This window comes from Daphnia pulex, chromosome 10 (assembly GCF_021134715.1).
Source record: "Daphnia pulex isolate KAP4 chromosome 10, ASM2113471v1".
Taxonomy (NCBI): domain Eukaryota; kingdom Metazoa; phylum Arthropoda; class Branchiopoda; order Diplostraca; family Daphniidae; genus Daphnia; species Daphnia pulex.
Window position 1 is genome coordinate 3,246,414 of NC_060026.1, and position 22,071 is coordinate 3,268,484.

The 22,071-nt window shown below is 40.2% G+C and overlaps 6 protein-coding genes across 7 annotated transcripts; 3 read left to right on the forward strand and 3 right to left on the reverse strand.

Annotated features, from left to right (window-relative positions):
- Positions 1-12,278: 12,278 nt before the first annotated feature.
- Positions 12,279-12,975, reverse strand: LOC124205334 (histone H2A). Its single transcript, XM_046602727.1, has one exon. It carries the CDS (start codon positions 12,910-12,912, stop codon positions 12,532-12,534), a length of 381 nt encoding a protein of 126 aa, XP_046458683.1. The 5' UTR covers positions 12,913-12,975; the 3' UTR covers positions 12,279-12,531.
- Positions 12,976-13,192: 217 nt separating this feature from the next.
- On the forward strand, positions 13,193-13,630 carry LOC124205338 (histone H2B.3). Its single transcript, XM_046602732.1, has one exon. The coding sequence runs from the start codon at positions 13,233-13,235 to the stop codon at positions 13,602-13,604; it is 372 nt and encodes a 123-aa protein (XP_046458688.1). The 5' UTR covers positions 13,193-13,232; the 3' UTR covers positions 13,605-13,630.
- A 595-nt stretch (positions 13,631-14,225) lies between these two features.
- On the reverse strand, positions 14,226-14,626 carry LOC124205341 (histone H4). Its single transcript, XM_046602735.1, has one exon. It carries the CDS (start codon positions 14,599-14,601, stop codon positions 14,290-14,292), a length of 312 nt encoding a protein of 103 aa, XP_046458691.1. The 5' UTR covers positions 14,602-14,626; the 3' UTR covers positions 14,226-14,289.
- A 236-nt stretch (positions 14,627-14,862) lies between these two features.
- On the forward strand, positions 14,863-15,346 carry LOC124205329 (histone H3). Its single transcript, XM_046602721.1, has one exon. The coding sequence runs from the start codon at positions 14,896-14,898 to the stop codon at positions 15,304-15,306; it is 411 nt and encodes a 136-aa protein (XP_046458677.1). The 5' UTR covers positions 14,863-14,895; the 3' UTR covers positions 15,307-15,346.
- A 584-nt stretch (positions 15,347-15,930) lies between these two features.
- LOC124205319 (E3 ubiquitin-protein ligase parkin-like) lies at positions 15,931-18,702 on the forward strand. Of its 2 annotated transcripts, none has more exons than XM_046602706.1 (8): positions 15,931-16,041; positions 16,102-16,414; positions 16,480-16,669; positions 16,731-17,070; positions 17,139-17,475; positions 17,538-17,663; positions 17,731-17,815; positions 17,881-18,702. In XM_046602706.1, the coding sequence occupies exons 2-8, from the start codon at positions 16,157-16,159 to the stop codon at positions 17,988-17,990; spliced, it is 1,446 nt and encodes a 481-aa protein (XP_046458662.1). In that variant the 5' UTR covers positions 15,931-16,041; positions 16,102-16,156; the 3' UTR covers positions 17,991-18,702. The 2 variants fall into 2 exon arrangements, with proteins under 2 accessions (XP_046458662.1, XP_046458663.1); XM_046602707.1 differs by having other exon boundaries at positions 15,992-16,015.
- Positions 18,192-22,045, reverse strand: LOC124205314 (translocation protein SEC63 homolog). The gene is made up of 8 exons (XM_046602698.1): positions 21,471-22,045; positions 21,158-21,260; positions 20,614-20,842; positions 20,023-20,550; positions 19,722-19,952; positions 19,458-19,649; positions 18,709-19,398; positions 18,192-18,640 (listed from the first exon to the last, which is right to left on the reverse strand). Exons 1-8 carry the CDS (start codon positions 21,592-21,594, stop codon positions 18,494-18,496), a joined length of 2,244 nt encoding a protein of 747 aa, XP_046458654.1. The 5' UTR covers positions 21,595-22,045; the 3' UTR covers positions 18,192-18,493.
- Positions 22,046-22,071: the final 26 nt, after the last annotated feature.

Sequence of the window (22,071 nt, forward strand, 5' to 3'; positions counted from 1 at the left end):
AAAAGTGAAACTTTATTTGCTTAGTCGATTGTTGTCGGCTTCTAGAATTTTTTCCATCTCTTCTTTGTGCCTTAGTTACTCTCATTTCTTTTTTTTTGTTTGTTTTGCCCTTGGTTTTCCAAACGCGCTTCTACAGTTACAGATTAACCGGAAATCTCCTCCCCATTACAAGGGTAAAAGAAACATCGACATCGAAATGATCCTTCTTTGCAATTAAAAATCTTTTTTACATTAAGTTCCCGAACTTATGCCCAAATTTGACCGTTTTTTCCTTCGAGTAAGTTATAAACTAGATTTGCTTAAAAGCGTTGTATGTGTGAAAATCACAACCTCCAAATCTCAGAGAAATTTAATATTGTTGTTGATCAAACTTTGTTTTCTCTGCGCGTAGAAAAAGTTAGCAGTGACTTAACCGTCCACAAATCCACTCCATTTCTAAAAACCTTGGAATTTGATTTTTAATGAATAGATCAGATTGCGTAGCATTTAGTTGATTCCCGCACTACTAGAAACTTTTGAAAAGTCGTAGTAGACACGTTAAAGCGTTGCAGCTCCCACAATCGAATAATCCAACGAAGATCCCCATAAGGCCTTGCCACCTTGATATATTTTACCACCATTCGTTTTCCCTGTGCATTTGCATTTTTGCCAAGGTGACTTAAAAACTGTGCCATTCCCCGGTGACTACGAAGTGAATGCTTTCGGCGAAATAAAAGCTTTGACACTGATGTTACTTATTGTTGACTGATTGTAACTTAATGTTGTTTGTTTTTTGTTTTCAAGGATCAAGGACTGACGCCGATTATCACCTTCAGATCTGCAGATTGAAGCTTTAGCTGTTTGTGGTGCGTTGCTTGATTCTTGGTGACGACGGGATGATCGTAATTTGGTGAGTAGATGAGGCGTAAGTCTTGAGCTCTTTTGTTTTGAGACCTCTGTTGCTTGAAATCAATCGTGTGTCGACGAGTTAGAGCGTTAACGTCAGTTTTCAACTTTCTCCTTTACTATTTCTTATTTTTAATGCTAGATTGCTATAACATGGTCTTTGGTCATTTCCCAGTCAGTTTCAGTTACTTTATACATCTCTAAATACTTTATTGGCAATTACTATAAGGTAATTTGGGGTGATAACTGATAGTAACAGTTCCAGCGACAAAGCTCACTTGTTAAATTTTCGATTAATATCCATTTTATTTACTTCCGGTTCTAGTTAAGAGTTCTATAAATATTCATTTTGACGCTCAAAAGAAACAGGTTTTCGTGATCCTCGTCCAATTTGGGGTTGATTTATTCACGTATCAGTAAAAAATATCGTAAAATCGCTTAATTTGTATTTCGTTTAAAATCACACCTAAGCGACCGCAAATCTCATAGAGATCACGAATTTTTGGTTTAATTTGACGACAGCGTAATGGTTAAAGCGCTTTCGCTTACTTCCGGTTTTTTCCGGAAATTTTTCTTAAAACTATCAATTGAGCTTTGTTCTGCTTACAGTTCTCAATACTGTATTGCAAGCGTGCAACTAACTCATCGATTCAAAATTCGTTACTAGATGTCGCCAGTATCGCCCATGTTGTTCTGACATCGTGAAACCAGGCGAAAAGGGCGAAAGAAATTATAGCTAATTTATACTTATATTCCTATGATTTCAATTACCAAATCGAACTTCGTATTATATGTAGATTTATCTTGACCAAATTTCCTTATTTTTATACTGTACTAACCACCAACTTATTTCTTCAAATTCTAGATGCAAACTGTCAGTTATTCCAACAAGTAGACTTAGCGCGCTCAGTCGATTTCCATCCATTAGGCCCATCATGCTGTCAAAAGCCTAATAAAACTCATGTTTGAAGTACACATATATCGACATATATTGAAATACAAATGTGCCGAGATAAGGTATTTACCAACTACTGCTTCCAGACTATTACAGATTTTCATATAACATAGGTATTCTTGCTCATGAACAATAGGATCTTTTCTGAATCTCGCCTTTTTTGGTGGCGTACCCTGCAACAGCATGTTTCTTGTTATGGCTGTTTTTACTTCTGTTTAGAAGGCAACTCTAGAAACTCAAAGCAAAAGCGGCAAACTAAGAGATAGGTAGAGTTTTATTTCTCTAGGTAAATTTGTGTAAATTTGTAAATAACGAAGATAATTTCCTTGCCCATTCCCACTTAGAGTTTCAGAGACATGAAGACTGTGAAGTGACCTGCCATGTATGTACCATATCTCCTTGATGAAAGTCAAATGCCTTATTAAATTCATCACCAATATGATAAAGGTAAGCATCAATACCACCGATCACCACACTACTGCAATACTTCATGACACTTTCTTTAGCATCAGGAAATTTATCTCAATATGTGGAGTAATGCTGTTGGTTCACTTGATTGCTGTGAATTCCATTTTTTACGGTTTTTTCATCATAAACATATCAGCGGGCTTCTTAGAAAAGGTAACGATTTGATATGCTTTTATTGCTTTATTCATTTTTATATGTTCATTAATGTAAAATATTTTTTTTTTACAGAGCACGCAGTTTGTTTATGGAATCGTGTGGTCCTGGCACGGAGATTCTTGTGCCAATGCTGACCTTTGTCCATGACGGAAGAGGGACTTCCATCAACGTTCTTCTCCATCCTTATCTTCGCGACGCACGCTCATCTAGCTTCAATAACAAAACTAAACACAATTTGTTTTACTTCACTGCGACTTGGCGAGTTTCTGGACCACTTCAGTGATCGCTTCCGCCCGCTGTTACACACCTGCAGTCACTCACTCACCACGTAATTATGCCCAGGTTCCCAACAATTGAATTATTTTCGTAGGTTATCTACCAATAGTCTAGTTGCGTTAGACTCTGTCTGTGTAATAGTTTTCAAAATCAGGCCCTTCTTACGCGCCAACGAAGTTTTACTTGGACGTTTCTTTTTTCTAACGCTAGATGGCTTTTTGATAATTTGCAGCTGTCATAACAGTCAGTTTCAGTTACTTTTCACGTCTATTTAAACATTTATTGGCAGTTATTTTGTTAAAATATTTAGAAATAACTGACGATTACTATTCCAGCAACAAAGCTCACTTGTAAAATTTTCGATAATAGCTCTTTTTTTCTACTTCCGGTTTGCTCTGTTGGAAATGGAACTCTTGTTGGCGGTGTCGACCGTTCAACTTCCAAGATTGAGATAAGAGATGACACCTTTGTTGTTGCTAGTTCGTCCTTATATTTCACACTGCCGTATAATACAGCATTTTGGTATTTCAATAGTTGGTTTAGGGTTGAGTAGGGTAGGGAACAATAGATTGAATGGGAAGAGAGGGTAAAATTGGGGCCCTCTGTTGAGGTCCCTACAAATTACACAGAATTAACAATAGCAATAATGTCGATCACTGTTGGGATGCAATAAATTCCCAACACACTCCCCAGTAGAGCCCGTTCAATTGGCTCGACATCCTGATCGACTTGATATCCGTTGGATTGGAGATCTGAAAATGCGGTTGAAGATGGATGGCCTGGATTAAGAGGAGCTGTTTCGTTGACTGGCTACGGATTCAGTTAATTGTCCATTCCATTTGATTCCGATTGAGAGTTGGCTGACTCTTTGGAAGTTTGCCACCAGGATCCCATACCGATTGGTGTGTGTTGGAATCTTCTTCAATGTCCTTTAACACAAGAATATTTTTTAGTAGATGTGAAACGATTTTGTTTGGTACCTGGGTTAACGAATAAGAGAACAGCAACTGGTTGATGAGATGTTCTTCTATACTTGGTAACCTTGAGATGCGTTTAGGAGCTGGTTTTACTGGCTCCAAGCGCTTCCGTTTCATTGAGTTTTGTTGATTGGCCAATTCCGGAAGAATTGCTGCTTGACTGCACGGCGATCTGAACTTCGGAATGATTTCTTGGTTGCTTTCTACGTTTGTTGAATTGACAAATGCAGCGGCTTCTTGAGGATTTTCTTTCGAAGCTTCCTGGATTTCTGGCGACGATGATAAATTTCCAGAAGAAGAGAAGTTGGTTTGTTTAAGTTGACTCGGAAAAGAGTTAAGTGTTTCCAGCGATGCAGCTGGCCTTCCCGAGGGGAAAAAAAGAAAGGTAGGAATATCCTTTTCTTTGGAGCCGGCTGGCGGAATCCTAATAATTGAATCTTTAGTTTTTAGACAATTGAATGTGTCAGGAACTTCTGCTTGATAAGTAGGAGTTTCTTGATGACTAAGAGAGTGAGGAGCTTCTGCCGGATTGGCTGGAGCTTTTTGAAGATTGAGAGTACCAGGAGCTTCTGCCGGAGTAGCTGGAGCTTCTAGAATAATGAGAGGACGAGGAGCTTCTGCCGGAGTAGCTGGAGCTTCTTGAATAATGAGTGTGCAAGCAGTTTTTTCGTTGCTAGAGGAGCTCAAGAGATTTTTGGACTCCACTGCATCTACACCATCTAAGTTTGCAAATTTGAGGTTAGTTGCTTTCAGCTCGTCTTCAAACCTTTTTTCGTCTTTGTTTCCACTGGATTTGACCGGAATATCTGAGATTGATAGCCCTTTTTTTGGTCGTTGTTGGAGACTGGCTGTTCCAGGCTCCTTTTCCATCGGGACTTCTTTTGACTGGGCTGATTTGACGTTTTGGTCGCTGTAGCAACTTTTCGCGTTCGATGATGGGATTTTTTCTGCTCCTTCCAGATTTGCTGAGTTTTCTAACTTTGAAACAAAGGAATTATTTTCTTTTATTTCGTTCCTTTCAAACCTTTTTTTGTCGGGATATCCGTCTGGCCCATCCGGAGAATCCGAGAGTGAGTCTCCTTTTTTCGGTGGGTGAGGGAGACTGGCCGTTCCAGTCTCTTTTTCTTCCGTCTGGATATTTTCTTTTGACTGGTATGAAGGGGTGTTTTGAAAACTACAGCTTGTTGTCGTAAGCGACGACACTTCTAGTGGAGTTGGGTTTGGCACTAATACTGCTGCAAATTGAGATGTTGAGAGGGTTTTGAGAATTGACTCTATTACTGGATTTGTTTGAGAAGCTGGCTCCTGAGAAGCTGTTGGTGATAAGTTGACATCTCCTGGAGCGACGGGCACTGAAAAGGCTGTTGAGATGGCTGCGATCACCTGACTGATTATGTCCCGATTGAGTTGTGCTTGGGTTGCTGCCTGGTTTGCTGCCTGGGTTGCTGCCTGATGTTGGAGAATTTGGAGCATTCTTTCTCTGTCCTTCTCCCATTCTTCGTCATCTGCTTCCTTTTCGAGTTTGTCTAACCATTCTCTTCGTTTTTTCTTTAAGATGTGAATTTTGGCGACAATAACATCGTCCATTGTTTGGTACATGGTGTCGATGTCTGCATTGATCTCTTCTTGGTCTTCGCCTTCTTTGTACATTTCAGCCTGGACCCTTTTTGAGAATATCTCATAAGTTTTGTAGAATCCATCTAGCTTTTTTTCTAATTTTTCGACTTCGATAAACGCTTCCAACGTCATTTCTGTTGATTTGTACGTTTCGACGAGGTTAATGATACGGGTGATATGCTTTTTAATTAAAGTTCTTGCGTAATTTGGAGCCATTGTGAGTTGGAGGTGGCTCCTAAGGAGCTGCTGAGAGTACGAAAAGAAGATAATTAGTTTAAATTAATGTTTTGATTAAGTTGATTAGCCTTTTTGTTTGTTGTTCTGCTCGGTCTTCGGAGATTCGTGGTGCCGAATTAAATTCTGCTGTCTTTTCCACTTTCTTTGAATTCCTTTATGTGAAGATATCTGCAAAAACTGAATGATTTTGGAGCTAGGGTAATTTTCTAGCTCCTTACAATCCCACAAACGGCATAATAACAATTTTTAGGAAAGAGAATTTAAAGAGTTTTTGCCGCAAGACGGCGGTTTCTAATTCCCAATTTTGTGCTCAGAGGGCGCTTTGTGCCTTCTCAGAAAAAGAGAAAGATTTCCCTTTAAGCAAACAAAAAATGCAAGAGCGTAAGAGCGCGAGATTTGTTTCGAAATGGCGGAAGGCCTTTGTAAATAGAGAGAGAGAAAAAAAATTCAAGTTTTAATCACCCTAAGGCGCACACGAGGCGAACGCGTTGAAAGGGTAGAGAATTTTCCCGCGTTTTTTCCAGTTTAAAGGGGAAACCGGCCTAGCCCCCCAAAAAAGAGAATATTTTTCTGTCGTATTTAGAGAGATCGTTGTGCCTTCTGAGACAGAGAGAGATTTACCCAAATGATTGAATAACAAACAATGCAAATTAATTCAAAAAATGAGAGAGATTTGTTTTCGGGAAATGGTCTAAGGCCATAGCAAAGAGAGCGATAATTTATTTAAGTCTTTTCACCCTGGGGCTCACACGAGGCGAACTCATTGAAGGGTTAGAGAAGTTCCCGCGTTTTCCCAATCTAAGAGGTAGGGAAGCAAGCCCCCCCAAAAAAAAATTCTTGAAAGGAAAGAGATTCCCGCGTTATCCCATTTTTAAAGAACGGGCAGTGAACCCAATCAGCTGAGATTCGTTTTTACAATGCCGGGAGGCGTATCAAGAGATAGAGAGGGAATTTAACCTAAGGCTCACACGAGGTGAACACGTTAAAGAGGTAGGGAAGTTCCCAAGTTTGCCCAATCTTAGATATTGGAAAGCAATATCCCCCCAAAAAAAAAAAAATTTGTTGAAAGGGAAGAGAGAATAATCAACTTAGGCGATGATAATTTACGTGACAAAAAAAGAAATCCCCCTTCAAAAATGATTTAGGAATCCTATTTTAATTTTAAGAAACTTTGAGGAAATATTTTAGCTTTAATTCAAGAGAGAGAAGAAAAATAATTTACTGTTTAGAGGGATCTATTTGCTTACTAGACCCCTGAGAACAAGTTAAACTCAGAGAGAGAGAAAAAGATTCTAATAAATGACTGACCTGCCATAATTAAACACAATTTTCTTTGATAAATGGCGGCAATGATTAAGCAAAAGGAGATAACGAGAGAAAGATTTGAGTGTGATAGAGCGAAACTAACTTAACACTGGTTGGAGAAAACTCCGGTTCGAAGGACCATGTTGGAAATGGAACTCTTGTTGGCGGTGTCGACCGTTCAACTTCCAAGATTGAGATAAGAGATGACACCTTTGTTGTTGCTAGTTCGTCCTTATATTTCACACTGCCGTATAATACAGCATTTTGGTATTTCAATAGTTGGTTTAGGGTTGAGTAGGGTAGGGAACAATAGATTGAATGGGAAGAGAGGGTAAAATTGGGGCCCTCTGTTGAGGTCCCTACAAATTACACAGAATTAACAATAGCAATAATGTCGATCACTGTTGGGATGCAATAAATTCCCAACATGCTCATTTCAGGCAGTAGTTCAAAAATTATTCATTCGAGGAGCAAAAGAACCACATATTCGTAATCCTCGTCGAATTTGTGGTAAAGTTCATGTTATCTTTTTTACGTACGCGTACTTCCGGTTTCGAAAATTTTCCTGAACTATAGTTCAGGAAAATTCTCGATTTTGGCCAAATTTTGGATTTCGTTTAAATCACATCTAATCGACCCTAAATTTCATGGGGATCACGAATATGTGGTTTAATTTCACGACAGCTCAATGGTTGAGGAGCTGTGGTTACTTCCGGTCTACTTCCGTAAAATTTTCAAAAAACAAGCAAGTGAGCTTTGTTCTGTTTACAGTTCTCAATATTGCAAGCTTGATTTTAAGTTTAAAAAATTGCATCTTTAAATCTTTGAGCTAAAAAACCTGACTATTGTTTCTATCTGTACTACGTTACTTTAATTGGCATGTCACTAAATAAGAATTGTTTTCTCTTTATTCAGGTAATGCAGAGGAAACGTCGAGAAGATGGACACAAAAACATCGCCGGTATCTCCAAAATGTCAGCGCGGATCATCATTTGTTATTGGTAATATGTTTGTGTTAGTTAACCCGTTGGCTGCCACGCCTTTGTTCTCCCCGCTCCTTAGCACGGGCCGCGCTGTTCGGTCTCGTGGTTTACATGCCGCGGGGTCGGACAGTCGCACCAGCCCCAGATTCGCCGAAAGGCTCCGTTAGGCAGTGCACCATAGGGACTTCCCCCTTGTCGATACGGTGATGGATTCTAGAGGCGTGCATTCCATCTTCTCCTGTCACCGTGTCAGCCCGGACTTGTCAGCAATGGCAAGTCCCACTTTGGTCATGGATCCTTCAGACGTGGCGCGTAGAGTAGTAGAGAGCAACCTACGGGTTGTATGGCGTGGCAGCCAACGGGTTAACTTAAGTGTATGTATGTATATGTGTATGTGACTGTAAAATGTGGTGGAATTGTGGGTGGAGGTGGGACAATAAAGCAATTCCCGATTGAAGTTTTTTGTTTGTTGTTACTTGACACTTGTAACCAAATGGGTAAACTTATACGTTACATATAAGTTTTGGCAAGTGACTTGTTACATACTTCCAAGTACTTATTTCCATACTCGAAATTTCTATGAAGTATCCAACACTATCTACAACTCCTTTATTACTCCAACTTAAGTTAAAAATGAATTCAAAAATTTAGAGTTAATTCTAACCAATACGTTTCTTTCGTTACTTACCCTGAAAATAAGTTCGTCCAAGCATCAGAACTATATGTCGTGTTAAGAGATTTCGTAGAAGATAGTTACCATTAAAACATTTATTTTCTCATTTAAAATCAACAACGATTCCCAGTCACTAGTAACTATTGAGATATGACCAACAATTATGAACACAAGATAAATTAGAAATTTCGGCTCTGGTATGTAAAACCTCCCTGTAGTAAACTGGAGAAGCGAAGGTAGTGATGTAACATTCAGGTGCCTTGGCGGTGTAGTAACTCTGGGCAGTGGAATACTTCGCAACTTCGGTGCAGTAGGTCGAGTGCCATGGTTGTGTAGTGCTTGGAAGCATCGGTATTGGAGCGGAGCCTCGGCATGGTAGCTGAGGGCAGCGTGGGTTGTAGTGCAACATGCGAACTCGTCGATGTAGTACTTGGGTGCCTTGATGTATTAGCTAGGTGTAGCAAGGTGCAGCTTAAGTTGTAGTGAAGTAAACTGGAGCCTCAGTATAGCATTTCGGTCCAACGTAGTACGAAGGAGCAACCGCGTGAAGTAATTCGGGGCAGAGCAGTACTTGGGCGCTTCGGTGTAGTTTTTGACCGCGTTGTGGCGTAATAAGCTGGAGCCTCGGTGTAGCTAGGAACGGACTAAAAGGCTGGGGCAGCATACGCAGTGGTGTAGTACTCCGCTGACTTGGTGGTGTAGTACTCCGCTGACTTGGTGGTGTAGTACTCCGCTGACTTGGTGGTGTAGTACTCCGCTGCCTTGGTGGTGTAGTACTCCGCTGCCTTGGTGGTTTGTTATTCATCATACCCAAGAGACATCGGTACCCCAGTAGTCGATCCAACCATCAAGGATACAACCAACAGCAGCACGACACCATAGTTAACTAGACGGTAGTACGTAATTTGAACATCAATTTTTAATCATAACTGGCATATTAACAAACAAACAAAATATTAAAGTGATACAAAACTCCATGTAAAAAAATAAAATTCACCATTTGGTTGCGAAACGGTATTACGATGAAGAATGCAGTTAGTGACAAATAGTCCACAGCAGTTGTTGCCGTGTCGGAGATGCTCACTCGACTGATTTCCGACGCCTTTTCTCTCTCCTTTTATACGACTTTTTCTCACCCTGACCCCTCTCTTAAGCCTTACGGCTATTGTACCTGCTTGATAATGATGCAACACGTGTCGTCCTCACCCAACCTCTCCCCCGTCGCATGACACGTTTTACGTTAAGATCTCCGTGACCTTCGAGCGTGAAGGAAATGAAAACTGGCCTTTCCTTCTTTAGGTTGACGTCGTTAGGGATGGGTCTACAAAAACCGAATATCAAAATGAATACAAAATGGCTGAGCCTTGCGGCTATTGTACCTGCTTGATAATGATGCAACACGTCCAATTCTCACCCAACCTCTACACCACCGCATTGACAGTTTTACACGTTATGTTCCCCGCGACCTTCAAGCGTGATTTTCCGATATTTTTTACTGATACGTGAATAAATCAACCCCAAATTGGACGAGGATCACGAAAACCTGTTTCTTTTGAGCGTCAAAATGAATATTTATAGAACTCTTAACTAGAACCGGAAGTAAATAAAATGGATATTAATCGAAAATTTAACAAGTGAGCTTTGTCGCTGGAACTGTTACTATCAGTTATCACCCCAAATTACCTTATAGTAATTGCCAATAAAGTATTTAGAGATGTATAAAGTAACTGAAACTGACTGGGAAATGACCAAAGACCATGTTATAGCAATCTAGCATTAAAAATAAGAAATAGTAAAGGAGAAAGTTGAAAACTGACGTTAACGCTCTAACTCGTCGACACACGATTGATTTCAAGCAACAGAGGTCTCAAAACAAAAGAGCTCAAGACTTACGCCTCATCTACTCACCAAATTACGATCATCCCGTCGTCACCAAGAATCAAGCAACGCACCACAAACAGCTAAAGCTTCAATCTGCAGATCTGAAGGTGATAATCGGCGTCAGTCCTTGATCCTTGAAAACAAAAAACAAACAACATTAAGTTACAATCAGTCAACAATAAGTAACATCAGTGTCAAAGCTTTTATTTCGCCGAAAGCATTCACTTCGTAGTCACCGGGGAATGGCACAGTTTTTAAGTCACCTTGGCAAAAATGCAAATGCACAGGGAAAACGAATGGTGGTAAAATATATCAAGGTGGCAAGGCCTTATGGGGATCTTCGTTGGATTATTCGATTGTGGGAGCTGCAACGCTTTAACGTGTCTACTACGACTTTTCAAAAGTTTCTAGTAGTGCGGGAATCAACTAAATGCTACGCAATCTGATCTATTCATTAAAAATCAAATTCCAAGGTTTTTAGAAATGGAGTGGATTTGTGGACGGTTAAGTCACTGCTAACTTTTTCTACGCGCAGAGAAAACAAAGTTTGATCAACAACAATATTAAATTTCTCTGAGATTTGGAGGTTGTGATTTTCACACATACAACGCTTTTAAGCAAATCTAGTTTATAACTTACTCGAAGGAAAAAACGGTCAAATTTGGGCATAAGTTCGGGAACTTAATGTAAAAAAGATTTTTAATTGCAAAGAAGGATCATTTCGATGTCGATGTTTCTTTTACCCTTGTAATGGGGAGGAGATTTCCGGTTAATCTGTAACTGTAGAAGCGCGTTTGGAAAACCAAGGGCAAAACAAACAAAAAAAAAGAAATGAGAGTAACTAAGGCACAAAGAAGAGATGGAAAAAATTCTAGAAGCCGACAACAATCGACTAAGCAAATAAAGTTTCACTTTTTAAAAAGCCAGAACTACTATTGTGTGATCTAGTAAAACCTTACCATTACCGGGCTAGGGTAACTCCAGGGAGGTGCTATCCTGCTCACATATCCCATTAGGGCTACGGATTAATAAAGAAGAATATGTGGATACTATTTGTGTAGCCATCGGCATATTTCTGAAATACACATCAAAATAATGAAGTTCTTTTAAATGCTTTTGGAAGAAAACAGCGACAAATGTTTACCTCTTTTAGTGTCAAGTTGCTTTCAAGTGATCAAGAAATACAGCACAGTGTAACAGCAATTTAACTCCACACTGCTGAAGGCACCTAATTCAAAGTCATACATAGTTCAAGTGAAACTGTGTTTAGTTAAGAAAAGTCTGTATGTTTACCTGTATCTGTATCTCATTCTAACATCTGATAAGTAAAGATGATTTTCACAGTAGAAAGATCAGAAGGATTGATCAGATAGATGAAAAACAGTTCAGTCATTAGTTGTAGTATGGTGAGAAAACCTGACATTGTTGAAAGCTCGCAATCTAGAATTCAAATAGAAAAAAGATGTTGGTATAAACTAGGCAGGTTCTAGAATCAGTTAAGAACACTAACATTTAATATGGTGTTGTTTTTTCAAAAAACAAAGGGAAAAAAGAAAAAGAAAGCAGCACGAACTTTCGACATAACAACACAATGCGATTTTAGCGACACCAAACGATACCAAACGGAGTTTATTTACCCAATTACTTTTTTAATTTTTAAATGGGGACGAATTAAAATGACAGCAAACCTCGAAGAGCTGTTTCATTTATTAAAATAAGGCATGTGACGTTCAATAACTCGCTAATAAAGTGAACAAAATCAACGTAGATCCTCGCCACATAACTTATTATCCCATTTCGCGACATCAGGAGAAAGTTATCGGGCAGTGGTAAGTTCAAAAGAGAAATGGTTTAAAAAATTGAAGTGATTAATTAACAACTTTTATTTGTAGTAGTACTGCCATTTACCGTTTCATATACCAAGAATTAGGTTGAAACAAAAACAATTCAAGCGTACCCCATTGCGAATCAGACAACATGCACGTTATCATTTCCACAACTAGATTAAAATGAAGTGCGCAATAAACTAAGTTCGAAATATAGCACTCAGCAAATTCCTTTTTTCCAAAATAAATTGGTGGCCCTGAAAAGGGCCGTTTATTAAAAGACGGGAGAAGTTTAAGCCTTGGCGGGTTTGTCGGTCTTCTTGGGCAAGAGAACGGCCTGGATGTTGGGCAAAACACCACCCTGAGCGATGGTGACACCGGAGAGAAGTTTGTTCAACTCTTCGTCGTTGCGGATGGCCAATTGCAAGTGACGAGGGATGATGCGGGTCTTCTTGTTGTCACGGGCGGCGTTACCGGCCAACTCGAGGACCTCAGCGGCCAAGTACTCCATGACGGCAGCCAAGTAGACGGGGGCACCGGCACCAACACGCTCAGCGTACGATCCTTTGCGGAGCATTCGATGGATACGACCGACGGGGAATTGAAGTCCGGCCCTGCTGGAACGAGTCTTTGACTTTCCCTTGACTTTGCCTCCTTTACCACGACCAGACATGTTAGGATTGAGAGTAGATAAAACGCGGTTCCTAAAATCAAGGAACGAGTGATGAATACAATTTGAAAAATCGACGTTTATATAGGGACTTGAAGTTGGATTCAGAATACAATTTTGGTAGCCAATAGTAAATCTTCACTTGCCTCGAAATTCTTTCCCTTTTCTATAGCTCCGCCCCTGAGTGAACACCTACGTGATACACGCAAGTCTCTGGAGACGAGAGTTTTGGCTACCATCAAGTAGTGAAGGGGAGCCGATATCAGTATAAAGAAGAAATTCGGACAAGCGGACTTCACTTTCTGAGATTTCCAAGTCCAAGAATGCCCCCTAAAGTAAGCGGTAAAGCTGCGAAGAAGGCCGGCAAGGCCCAGAAGAACATCGCCAAGGGCGACAAGAAGAAGAAGCGCAAGAGGAAGGAGAGCTACGCCATTTACATCTACAAAGTGTTGAAGCAGGTCCACCCCGACACTGGCATCTCCTCCAAAGCCATGACCATCATGAACAGCTTCGTCAACGACATTTTCGAGCGCATCGCTGGAGAGTCGTCCCGTCTCGCCCACTACAACAAGCGGTCGACCATCACCAGCCGGGAAATCCAGACGGCCGTCCGTCTGCTCTTGCCCGGTGAGTTGGCCAAGCACGCCGTGTCTGAAGGCACCAAGGCAGTGACCAAGTACACCAGCACCAAGTAGAGTGATCCTCTTGTTCTCTCTACAAACCAAACGGCCCTTTTCAGGGCCACCAAATTTTAAAGAAAGGAAAAACATCTAACTACTTTTGACATTTATTATCTAATCGAGTTCTAAACTGAACCCATATTGTTGATTAGTGCGACGGAACGTTAGGAAATACTGTGATCAAGAGCTTTTCTCTATCTTTCTGCTGAATTTTAAGTTTGGCAGATCCGGTTCAATGCGTTGATTTTACATATTCATTTGATTTAGAAAATGATTGATATTAAAATTTATCTCCGTTAGCAACTCCTTCTACATACTAAGGAACTAAGGAAGATTTTTGTTAAATATGAAAGTTAAAAATAAAAATACTGCGTAAAATCTGAGAAAACAATATCAATAACATAACAGCATCTCGATATTTTTCGATCGAGTTATTTGGATTAACATAGTTTCAGATCACAAGATCCTTTAGGACGCATTGCTCCAACACCTGCTATGTCAATCAAATCTTTCAAAGATGAAATAAAAGAATGATGCTTATTAATTCAAAATTCAAGGATTTTGTTCTTGTAGCAGCATAAAGTCGACAAGAATATGGTTTAAAAAGTGGTTAAGAAATCTTTTTCTTTAAGTAAATGGTGGCCCTGAAAAGGGCCGATTGGATTGAGTCAGGAGTTAAAATAATAAATCGGAATCAAATTTAACCGCCGAAGCCGTACAGAGTGCGGCCCTGGCGTTTCAATGCGTAGACGACGTCCATGGCCGTCACCGTCTTCCTCTTGGCGTGTTCAGTGTAGGTGACGGCGTCACGAATCACGTTCTCAAGGAACACCTTCAACACACCGCGGGTCTCCTCGTAGATGAGACCAGAGATTCGCTTGACACCACCACGACGGGCAAGACGACGGATGGCCGGCTTGGTGATTCCCTGGATGTTGTCACGCAAAACTTTGCGATGACGTTTGGCGCCTCCCTTGCCGAGTCCTTTTCCTCCTTTGCCGCGACCAGTCATTTTCAAATAAGTTTCAGAGATTTAAAAAATATCGAATGATGTTATGTTAAACTCACTATGGTCCCAATATATACCCTACCGGATCCTCAAGCTGAACTCCTATTGGTGGAACTCAGCTCCAGCCATCATTTGTCAACAAAAAGGATTTCCGTTATAAATTTTCTATTCCCTCCCATTTTTGAATTAACCAATCCCTAGCCAGTGAACTCGCTTAGCTCTGCAACGTCCGTAGGTTCCCCACATATACCAAGCACTTTTCACTAGTTAGGACATCTGAAATTTCACTCGCTCGAAATGGCTCGTACCAAGCAAACTGCTCGTAAATCCACCGGTGGCAAGGCGCCCCGCAAACAGTTGGCCACCAAAGCCGCTCGCAAGAGTGCCCCGGCCACTGGAGGAGTCAAGAAACCCCATCGTTATCGTCCCGGCACCGTCGCCCTTCGTGAGATCCGTCGCTACCAAAAGTCGACCGAGCTTCTGATCCGCAAGTTGCCATTCCAGCGCTTGGTCAGAGAAATCGCCCAGGATTTCAAGACAGATTTGCGTTTCCAGAGCTCGGCCGTCATGGCCCTGCAGGAGGCCAGCGAGGCTTACTTGGTGGGTCTTTTCGAAGACACCAACTTGTGCGCCATCCACGCCAAGCGAGTCACCATCATGCCAAAAGACATCCAGCTCGCTCGTCGTATTCGTGGTGAACGTGCCTAAGCGACCTTTTCCCTTTTGACTTACCAATCGGCCCTTTTCAGGGCCACCATTAGTTGCTTGAAAAGATTTTTCCTGCCAGACATTTCAATATCTTGGATTAAACTAGATCAGTATTGTTTAATTACCAACTTCTTTCTAATTTTCTGGAAATTAATAGTTGTATAAATTTCTTTCATCCAAGGTTGAATTTTAGAATAATTAGTTAGTTGCTATAAGAAGTGTAACGTTATATAAGACCTAAAACTAATTTAATTAAAAGTAACCCAGTAACATGATTTGGTCGACTTCTGTTGGGTTCGTCATTTTCAGTTAAAGTACGGATTTCGATAATTACTTATGTAAATAAACGTGTAGGTATGACCGAAAAAGAGGGGCTTACGAAAGAGGTTAAGTATATCAAGGATTTTTCGACATTACTTATTCTAGAAATTTACAGCAGTTTTTAGTTTGACAAGTTTAAGTTGACCTTCTAGAGCCATAAAAGCCTACAAGCCACAATCTCACTAAACACCAGAATAACAGATAATTTCGTTACCTTTTATATACTCTGCTAAATATAATAAGACGAAGTTGACTTGTTGATGAGAGTGACGAAGAGAAGGTGCTAGCGTCAACCTACTAACTAAATATTATGACGAAATTGTTGCTAGTCCATTTCACAGCAGACTGCAGACGACGTTTGTTCCAATTCATTTCAACCGAAGCCAACGTAAACAATATTTTCAGTTCGTGCCGGTATGCAATATAAAAATATAAAATATTTTTGGTTATTTAAATTATACATTTTTTACGTAGATATCTCGCTTTCATAATGTTCTTCAATCTTGGGTTTTTCACGTAAACCTACAGAATGATTAAATGGCTGTTGTCGCTCATACGTTCATTATTGAACAGAATTTTGAGATTTTTTTGGCCCAGTGATTCAAGTGAATTTACCCTGCCTGTTCACATAAAAGCTGCAGGAGGTAAAACATTTCTTATCGAAATGAGTCGAGATTGGGATGTAGCTCGGATCAAGAAATTTATAGCCCCTAAAGTTGGTCTGAAAGTTGAAGATATCAGCATTATTTTGGCTGGCAAAAGTCTTGCTGATGACTTGTTACTAGAGGTTTGTTAATTTCTTATATTGCTTTTGTTGATATTCTAAGTTTAATTTACCCAACAAATTTTTAGGAGTGTGATCTTGGTCATAATAGTATTCTAAATGCTGTTAAACTTAAAGTCATAAAAAAAACTGATGCAACTTCTTCCGAAGACAAAAATAGGAGAAATACACCATTTCATCAAGACAAGCCTCTTTGTGAAACATTGCTCGACTTGCAGTTAACTGAAGAGGAACAGAAATTGTTGCACAAATCTCTGGGTACGTCTGCAAATAGTTTTCCAAATCATTTTATGAATTCTGACAACTTCCTCGTTTTTAGCTTGTAGTTCTCCAGAGTATAAGCAAAAGAAAGCTCAGTTTTATGTTTACTGTGAATTTCCATGCAAATCAATACAAAGTGGTAAACTTCGAGTTCGATGTAGCCTTTGCAAAGCTGGTGCCTTCACCGTGGACCGAGATCCTTGCTGCTGGGATGATGTTTTACGACCGGAGCAAGTTAGTGGTACTTGTCAGATGGAAGATTGTGATCATTCGTGGGCCGAATTCTACTTCAAGTGCGCACATCACCCTTCACGAGGAGAGACTGACTCAACTCTTCCTCTGAATCTCGTCAAATCAAACTTCAAACAGGTTCAGTGCCTGGCCTGCATGGATATTAGGTAGCAATCGTTTTAAAGTTAAGATAGAATTCAGTAACTTGGCAACTTATTTTAATATCCCACTTTAGTGATCCTGTTTTGGTATTTCAATGTACCAACTCTCATGTGATATGTTTGGAGTGCTTCCAGCAATACTGTATGTCTCGATTGAACGAAAGGAGGTTTGTCTTCGATCCCAATATCGGTTATACCCTGCCTTGTCCAGCTGGATGTGAGAACTCATTGATCGACGGAACCCAGCACTTTAAAATTCTAGGAAATGAGCAGTACCAACGACTCCTGCACTTTGGAGCAGAGGAATATGTTATGTCGACAGGTGGTGTGCTTTGTCCACAACCTGGCTGTGGAATGGGCTTACTTGCGGACCCTTCTTGTCGCCGAATTCAATGCACAGGGGGATGTGAGGTAAGCATATTCTCATAAATATAACCTTGTTAAAAAATGTCTAAATGTTTTTCGCAACTCAGTTCGTGTTCTGCCGCGATTGCCTACAAGGCTATCACATCGACGAGTGTCAGACAAATGGAGAAAACAACTTTCAATCCATGTTGACAACCACCGAGTACGTTGTAGATCCCGGACGAGCTGCTCAGGTTTCTCTAATATCCACATTTGAGCTTGATTCTAGATTAAATGAGTAACATGAAATTATTTACTTAGGCGAGGTGGGATGCAGACAGTCGCGTTACCATACGTGTTACTTCAAAACCTTGCCCAAAGTGCCGAACGCCAACCGAGCGAGATGGTAAATTAAATTATGATCTGGGATTATTTCTCTAACGGTGTAGCTAATTTCTTGTTTGTTCACAGGAGGTTGTATGCACATGATCTGTACTCGACAACAGTGTGGATTTCATTGGTGCTGGGTTTGTCAAACGGAGTGGACAAGAGAGTGCATGGGAAGTCACTGGTTCGGATAAGACAACCTTTCCGCTTTCTTTATCAACCCTTTTATAAAGTACCGTGGTTCCTTGGTGTCGGGTAGTATAAGGGTGGAGAGTGTACATTTCTTTACGCTATACTAGTCAAGAAATTGATGACATTTGGTTCCTATAATAATCTAGACAAATCTGTTAATTGAAAATTGAAATGAATCATTTATCCGAAATATTCAAATGCTGTTCTAGGGAAGTCTTAAGAAGCCTTTAATTTTCCAACTGTCACAATCAAAATATTGCAAACATCCCGTGTTTCACCGATTGAAGGCCTAGACAAGATTTGTGTAATCGGCAGTCGAGGTATAGGGAATGATAAATACCCATATGTATAGCCAATGAAAATAAAGCCAGAAGATTCCCACTAGAAATAAATTTTTCAAGATTTTAAGCCTTTACAAGACGGTGATGAAATTGAATCCTTTTTCCCAATGAACAGAATGTTGAAGTCTCTGGCAAGTGAAAAAAAAGTCTCATTTCTACTGCAATCAGTCCTTGCCACTCTCTTCGTCATCATCATCGGTAGCAAATTCAGATTCGGAGCCTCCAGAGTTCTTATCTTCTTCATCCTCATCATCGGAAATATCCCATTGTGGATGCTCAGTAGGAATCTCCTCTGCTTCTTTAACGTCCATCTGTGAATTAAAATTTTAATCAATCAATAACCTATTTAGCAAAATTAAAATAATTAGCCGGAATATACCTTGATATCCTTCATTTGATCAAAACCAAAATATGAATCGGAGCGTAAACACACGGCGAACGTGTAGAATCCCGGCTTGAACGGAGCTGTGAATTTGAGTTGGATTTCTTCGTGCTCTACTAGATTGGTAATGTGATAGGGGGCGGTCAGAAGCATTTGTTGTTTCCGGTCCGTAATATAAGCCCACCAATATTCTTGTTTGTCTTCGGGATAGAACGGGCAGTACACCGAGTGCGAAAACTGACTTTTACCCTCCAGCAGCCTCTGGCGACGCATTGCAACATCACTCTGTAGCTTTTCTAATTGATCGTCGTCTTTCTCGGGCAAAGAACCATCATTGTTGGCTGCTTCCGCCTCGCCGTCGTCAGATTCGTCCAATTCAACTTCGTCCTCGGCTTCAACTTCACTACAACTTTCGGATTCTTCTTCCTTTGTCTTGTTAGCTGTTTTACTTGATGCTGCTGCAGTCTTCTTCTTATCTTCTACTTCCTTCTTTATTGGCTTTTTGCTGCCTTTTTTATTAGTAGCTCTCTTGCCTTTGTTTTTCTGCCACGGTAGTGACTTCTTTTTGGGTTCCTGTTTTTCTTCTTCTTCCGCTATCACTTCACCGTTCTCGAAAACTTCATTTGTTGTTTCCTTCTCGTTAGCGAACAGAACGCTCAAATCTCTCCTTGCCAAGGCGATCGTAACCTGATTTAAAAGAATGAGTTCTCCGACCGTTGAAACTATTTTGTAAAAATTCATCTTACCGTGACGATAGCGCCAGCTGTGTACTTTGTGGTGGATTCGTCATCCACTACTTCATATTTAATATTCATATCCACATAAGGCATTCCTCCCAGAGCGAGAACCAAATCATTGTATTGATTGTCGTCAAGATGACGTAAGCACTCGCGTCTATCTTCGTCCTTCAGTCGGGCTAGCTGTTCCAGCGAGCGGATCTGTTGCGACACAATGGCTCGTTAAAAAAACCATCTAACTTTTCAGCTTGATTAACACACAAAAATAATTACCTGATATCGCTTGCTGGAAAAGTACTTGAGATTTTCGTCGGTGATGTGAGGCAATTGCATGAGAGGACTCTTGCATTCCCAAAGTCCTTGAACGACCATGGCCGAAAGTTTCATACAACCTTCCAATGTGACCAGAGACGGCATGCGGCTCAGCCGCCCTGCATGGGCCAACATGATGAGTTGAGATACGCACACAACCATTTCTTGAATTAACGCGGGGCACTTCTTGATCTGTTGAAGAATGAATGTTCAAAGAAAATTTCTATGCGGTGTTTGAAATTAAAAAAAAAAAAATGCATACCACAGCACAGCGATCCTCTTCCAACGTCGACTGCGGCAGATCTAGTCGGGTTAAGTGAGCGTGTAAAAGAGCGCGAGCTTTGATGGAATACAGGAAACACAGCGGCCGTTCTTTATTCTTTTCATTGAGCTGAGGTAGTCGCTTCATCAGTTGGGGCACTTCGGTATTGTCACTGCGACGTTCTTGTATTTCTGGATTGTTGCGTCTGTGGAACTCGGCTGATGCACCGAGGATCATCAACACTCGCTTGATTGCCATGTGCGGAGTCTTGTGGAAAAAGTAGTAGTACATCTGTGTCGTATCAAGCAGCACTTGTTCTCCCGAATATCGAATCGAACGATACCACCACGTCCCAACGCTCACGGGTAAAGCAACCATGAACAGCAAAGCGTACAGCCCTAAAACCCAAATCGAGTTTTCTTTCTCTACAATCCATGACGGTAGAGCGATGCCAAAACTAATGGCTTCAGGTCCATCTGGATTGCCGTACATTTCCCAGTTTCTTCGTGCTGTTTCATCCGTCAAAGCCTTCGAAGCAAAACGAGAAGATTAATACTGATAATTTGTTGCAAAACTAGTACTCCTTAATACCTGGTAAGCTCTTGTAATTTTCATAAAGGTTTTTTCATCACCAGTCTTCTTGTCAGGATGGTAAATGACAGAAAGCTTGCGGTAAGCACTCTTGACAACTGCCGCGGAAGCGCCAACTTCCACTTGCAGGATTTCATAAGGATCAAATTTGGCAAACTCATAGTCATATTGAGTTGTTTTATAAGCAACATAACAGAAGAGCACCCATCCTAGGATGATGGCTAATTTTCTATAAGGAAAATAATGAACATATTAGTCAATTAATACTCTGTAAAGGAAGATAACTTAAGATAACACACAGGTGGCTTTTTTTTAGTTAGGTAAAAAAAGTTGATTCTTGAATTACTGCGGCTAGCTTTTACTAGCTTATCAATTCATCATCATTAACTCGTTATGAGAGAACTTCACAGAAATACAAAAAAACTAGAATGTGTGATTGAGTAATTGATGATGTGCGATGATGAATGGTTGAATATTAGCCAGTAATGGAATTAAGCTTAAGTACGTAATTCCAATATGGTAAAATGTTAAACAGTTAACTTACATCAGAAGTTGTTTAATTATGTCTCCAGGATCCTTCCGTTCTAGCCTTGCCCATTTGTTCTTGCAAGGCTGAAATGTACTTAGCTGTTCTAAGTTGAGTTTTTCTAGGAAAAAAAAGGAAACGAGAGAAATGACAATTAATAAAATTCCACAGATGTTGTGACCGTTCACCGGCTAAAGTTCGTTGACCCGGTGGACAATAAAAAAACAACGGTACTAGGAAATATAATACGAAGAACGTCACAACTACGTCAAGCTTTTCACATAATTTTGACATTGAATTATCTTTATTAATTTAAATAAATAATACTAACTTTCTTCCTTCGGCTTGATTAAGCAATAATATGTGCAGGGAATCAATATGAGCGCCAAAAAAGAGAGAAGGAAATAGACGAAAGTCGAACCACTCTCATCATACTGAAATTTTTGTCCGCCCATTTTCGGTTTTTAACTTAAACGTCGAACGTTGATATAAATTATTTACAAAACCTAGTCACTGCCACCACTTTTTGAAAATACTTAGGCTAAAGGTCTGGGGTTAACACACGGGAAACACACAATTTCATTCGAAAAAGATATTCACTTTTTAGCCAAATACGGCTACTTCACACAGTATTTTCCTCACTCTGTTCTTCCCTACATCTACTACATGCTACATCATTCCAAAGAGCATGATTTGAGTCCAAAAATCATAGGGCCTTCCACGTCCATGCCAACACTGCAACGAATAGCGCCACCTGTGTCACGTTATTTCATTTACTTTAATATTAACTACGATAACAAAATATGAAATACTTGATTACAAAAGAATAGAATACAAATACAATACAATATTTAAATAGTTTGATGAATCATAATTAACCAACGAATAAGATATGATATAGTTAAAAAAACAAAAAGTTGTGAAATTCTCTC

Coding starts and splice junctions, on each gene's coding strand:
- LOC124205341 (XM_046602735.1), bottom strand. CDS start 14,601: ATGACTGGTCGCGGCAAAGGAGGAAAAGGACTCGGCAAGGGAGGCGCC.
- LOC124205329 (XM_046602721.1), top strand. CDS start 14,896: ATGGCTCGTACCAAGCAAACTGCTCGTAAATCCACCGGTGGCAAGGCG.
- LOC124205334 (XM_046602727.1), bottom strand. CDS start 12,912: ATGTCTGGTCGTGGTAAAGGAGGCAAAGTCAAGGGAAAGTCAAAGACT.
- LOC124205338 (XM_046602732.1), top strand. CDS start 13,233: ATGCCCCCTAAAGTAAGCGGTAAAGCTGCGAAGAAGGCCGGCAAGGCC.
- LOC124205319 (XM_046602706.1), top strand. CDS start 16,157: ATGATTAAATGGCTGTTGTCGCTCATACGTTCATTATTGAACAGAATT. Junction 17,476..17,537: donor AATGCACAGGGGGATGTGAG/GTAAGCATATTC, acceptor TTCGCAACTCAG/TTCGTGTTCTGCCGCGATTG. Junction 17,816..17,880: donor AACGCCAACCGAGCGAGATG/GTAAATTAAATT, acceptor GTTTGTTCACAG/GAGGTTGTATGCACATGATC.
- LOC124205314 (XM_046602698.1), bottom strand. CDS start 21,594: ATGGGCGGACAAAAATTTCAGTATGATGAGAGTGGTTCGACTTTCGTC. Junction 20,843..21,157: donor ATAATTAAACAACTTCTGAT/GTAAGTTAACTG, acceptor TTTTCCTTATAG/AAAATTAGCCATCATCCTAG. Junction 19,650..19,721: donor TTTCCAGCAAGCGATATCAG/GTAATTATTTTT, acceptor GTGTCGCAACAG/ATCCGCTCGCTGGAACAGCT.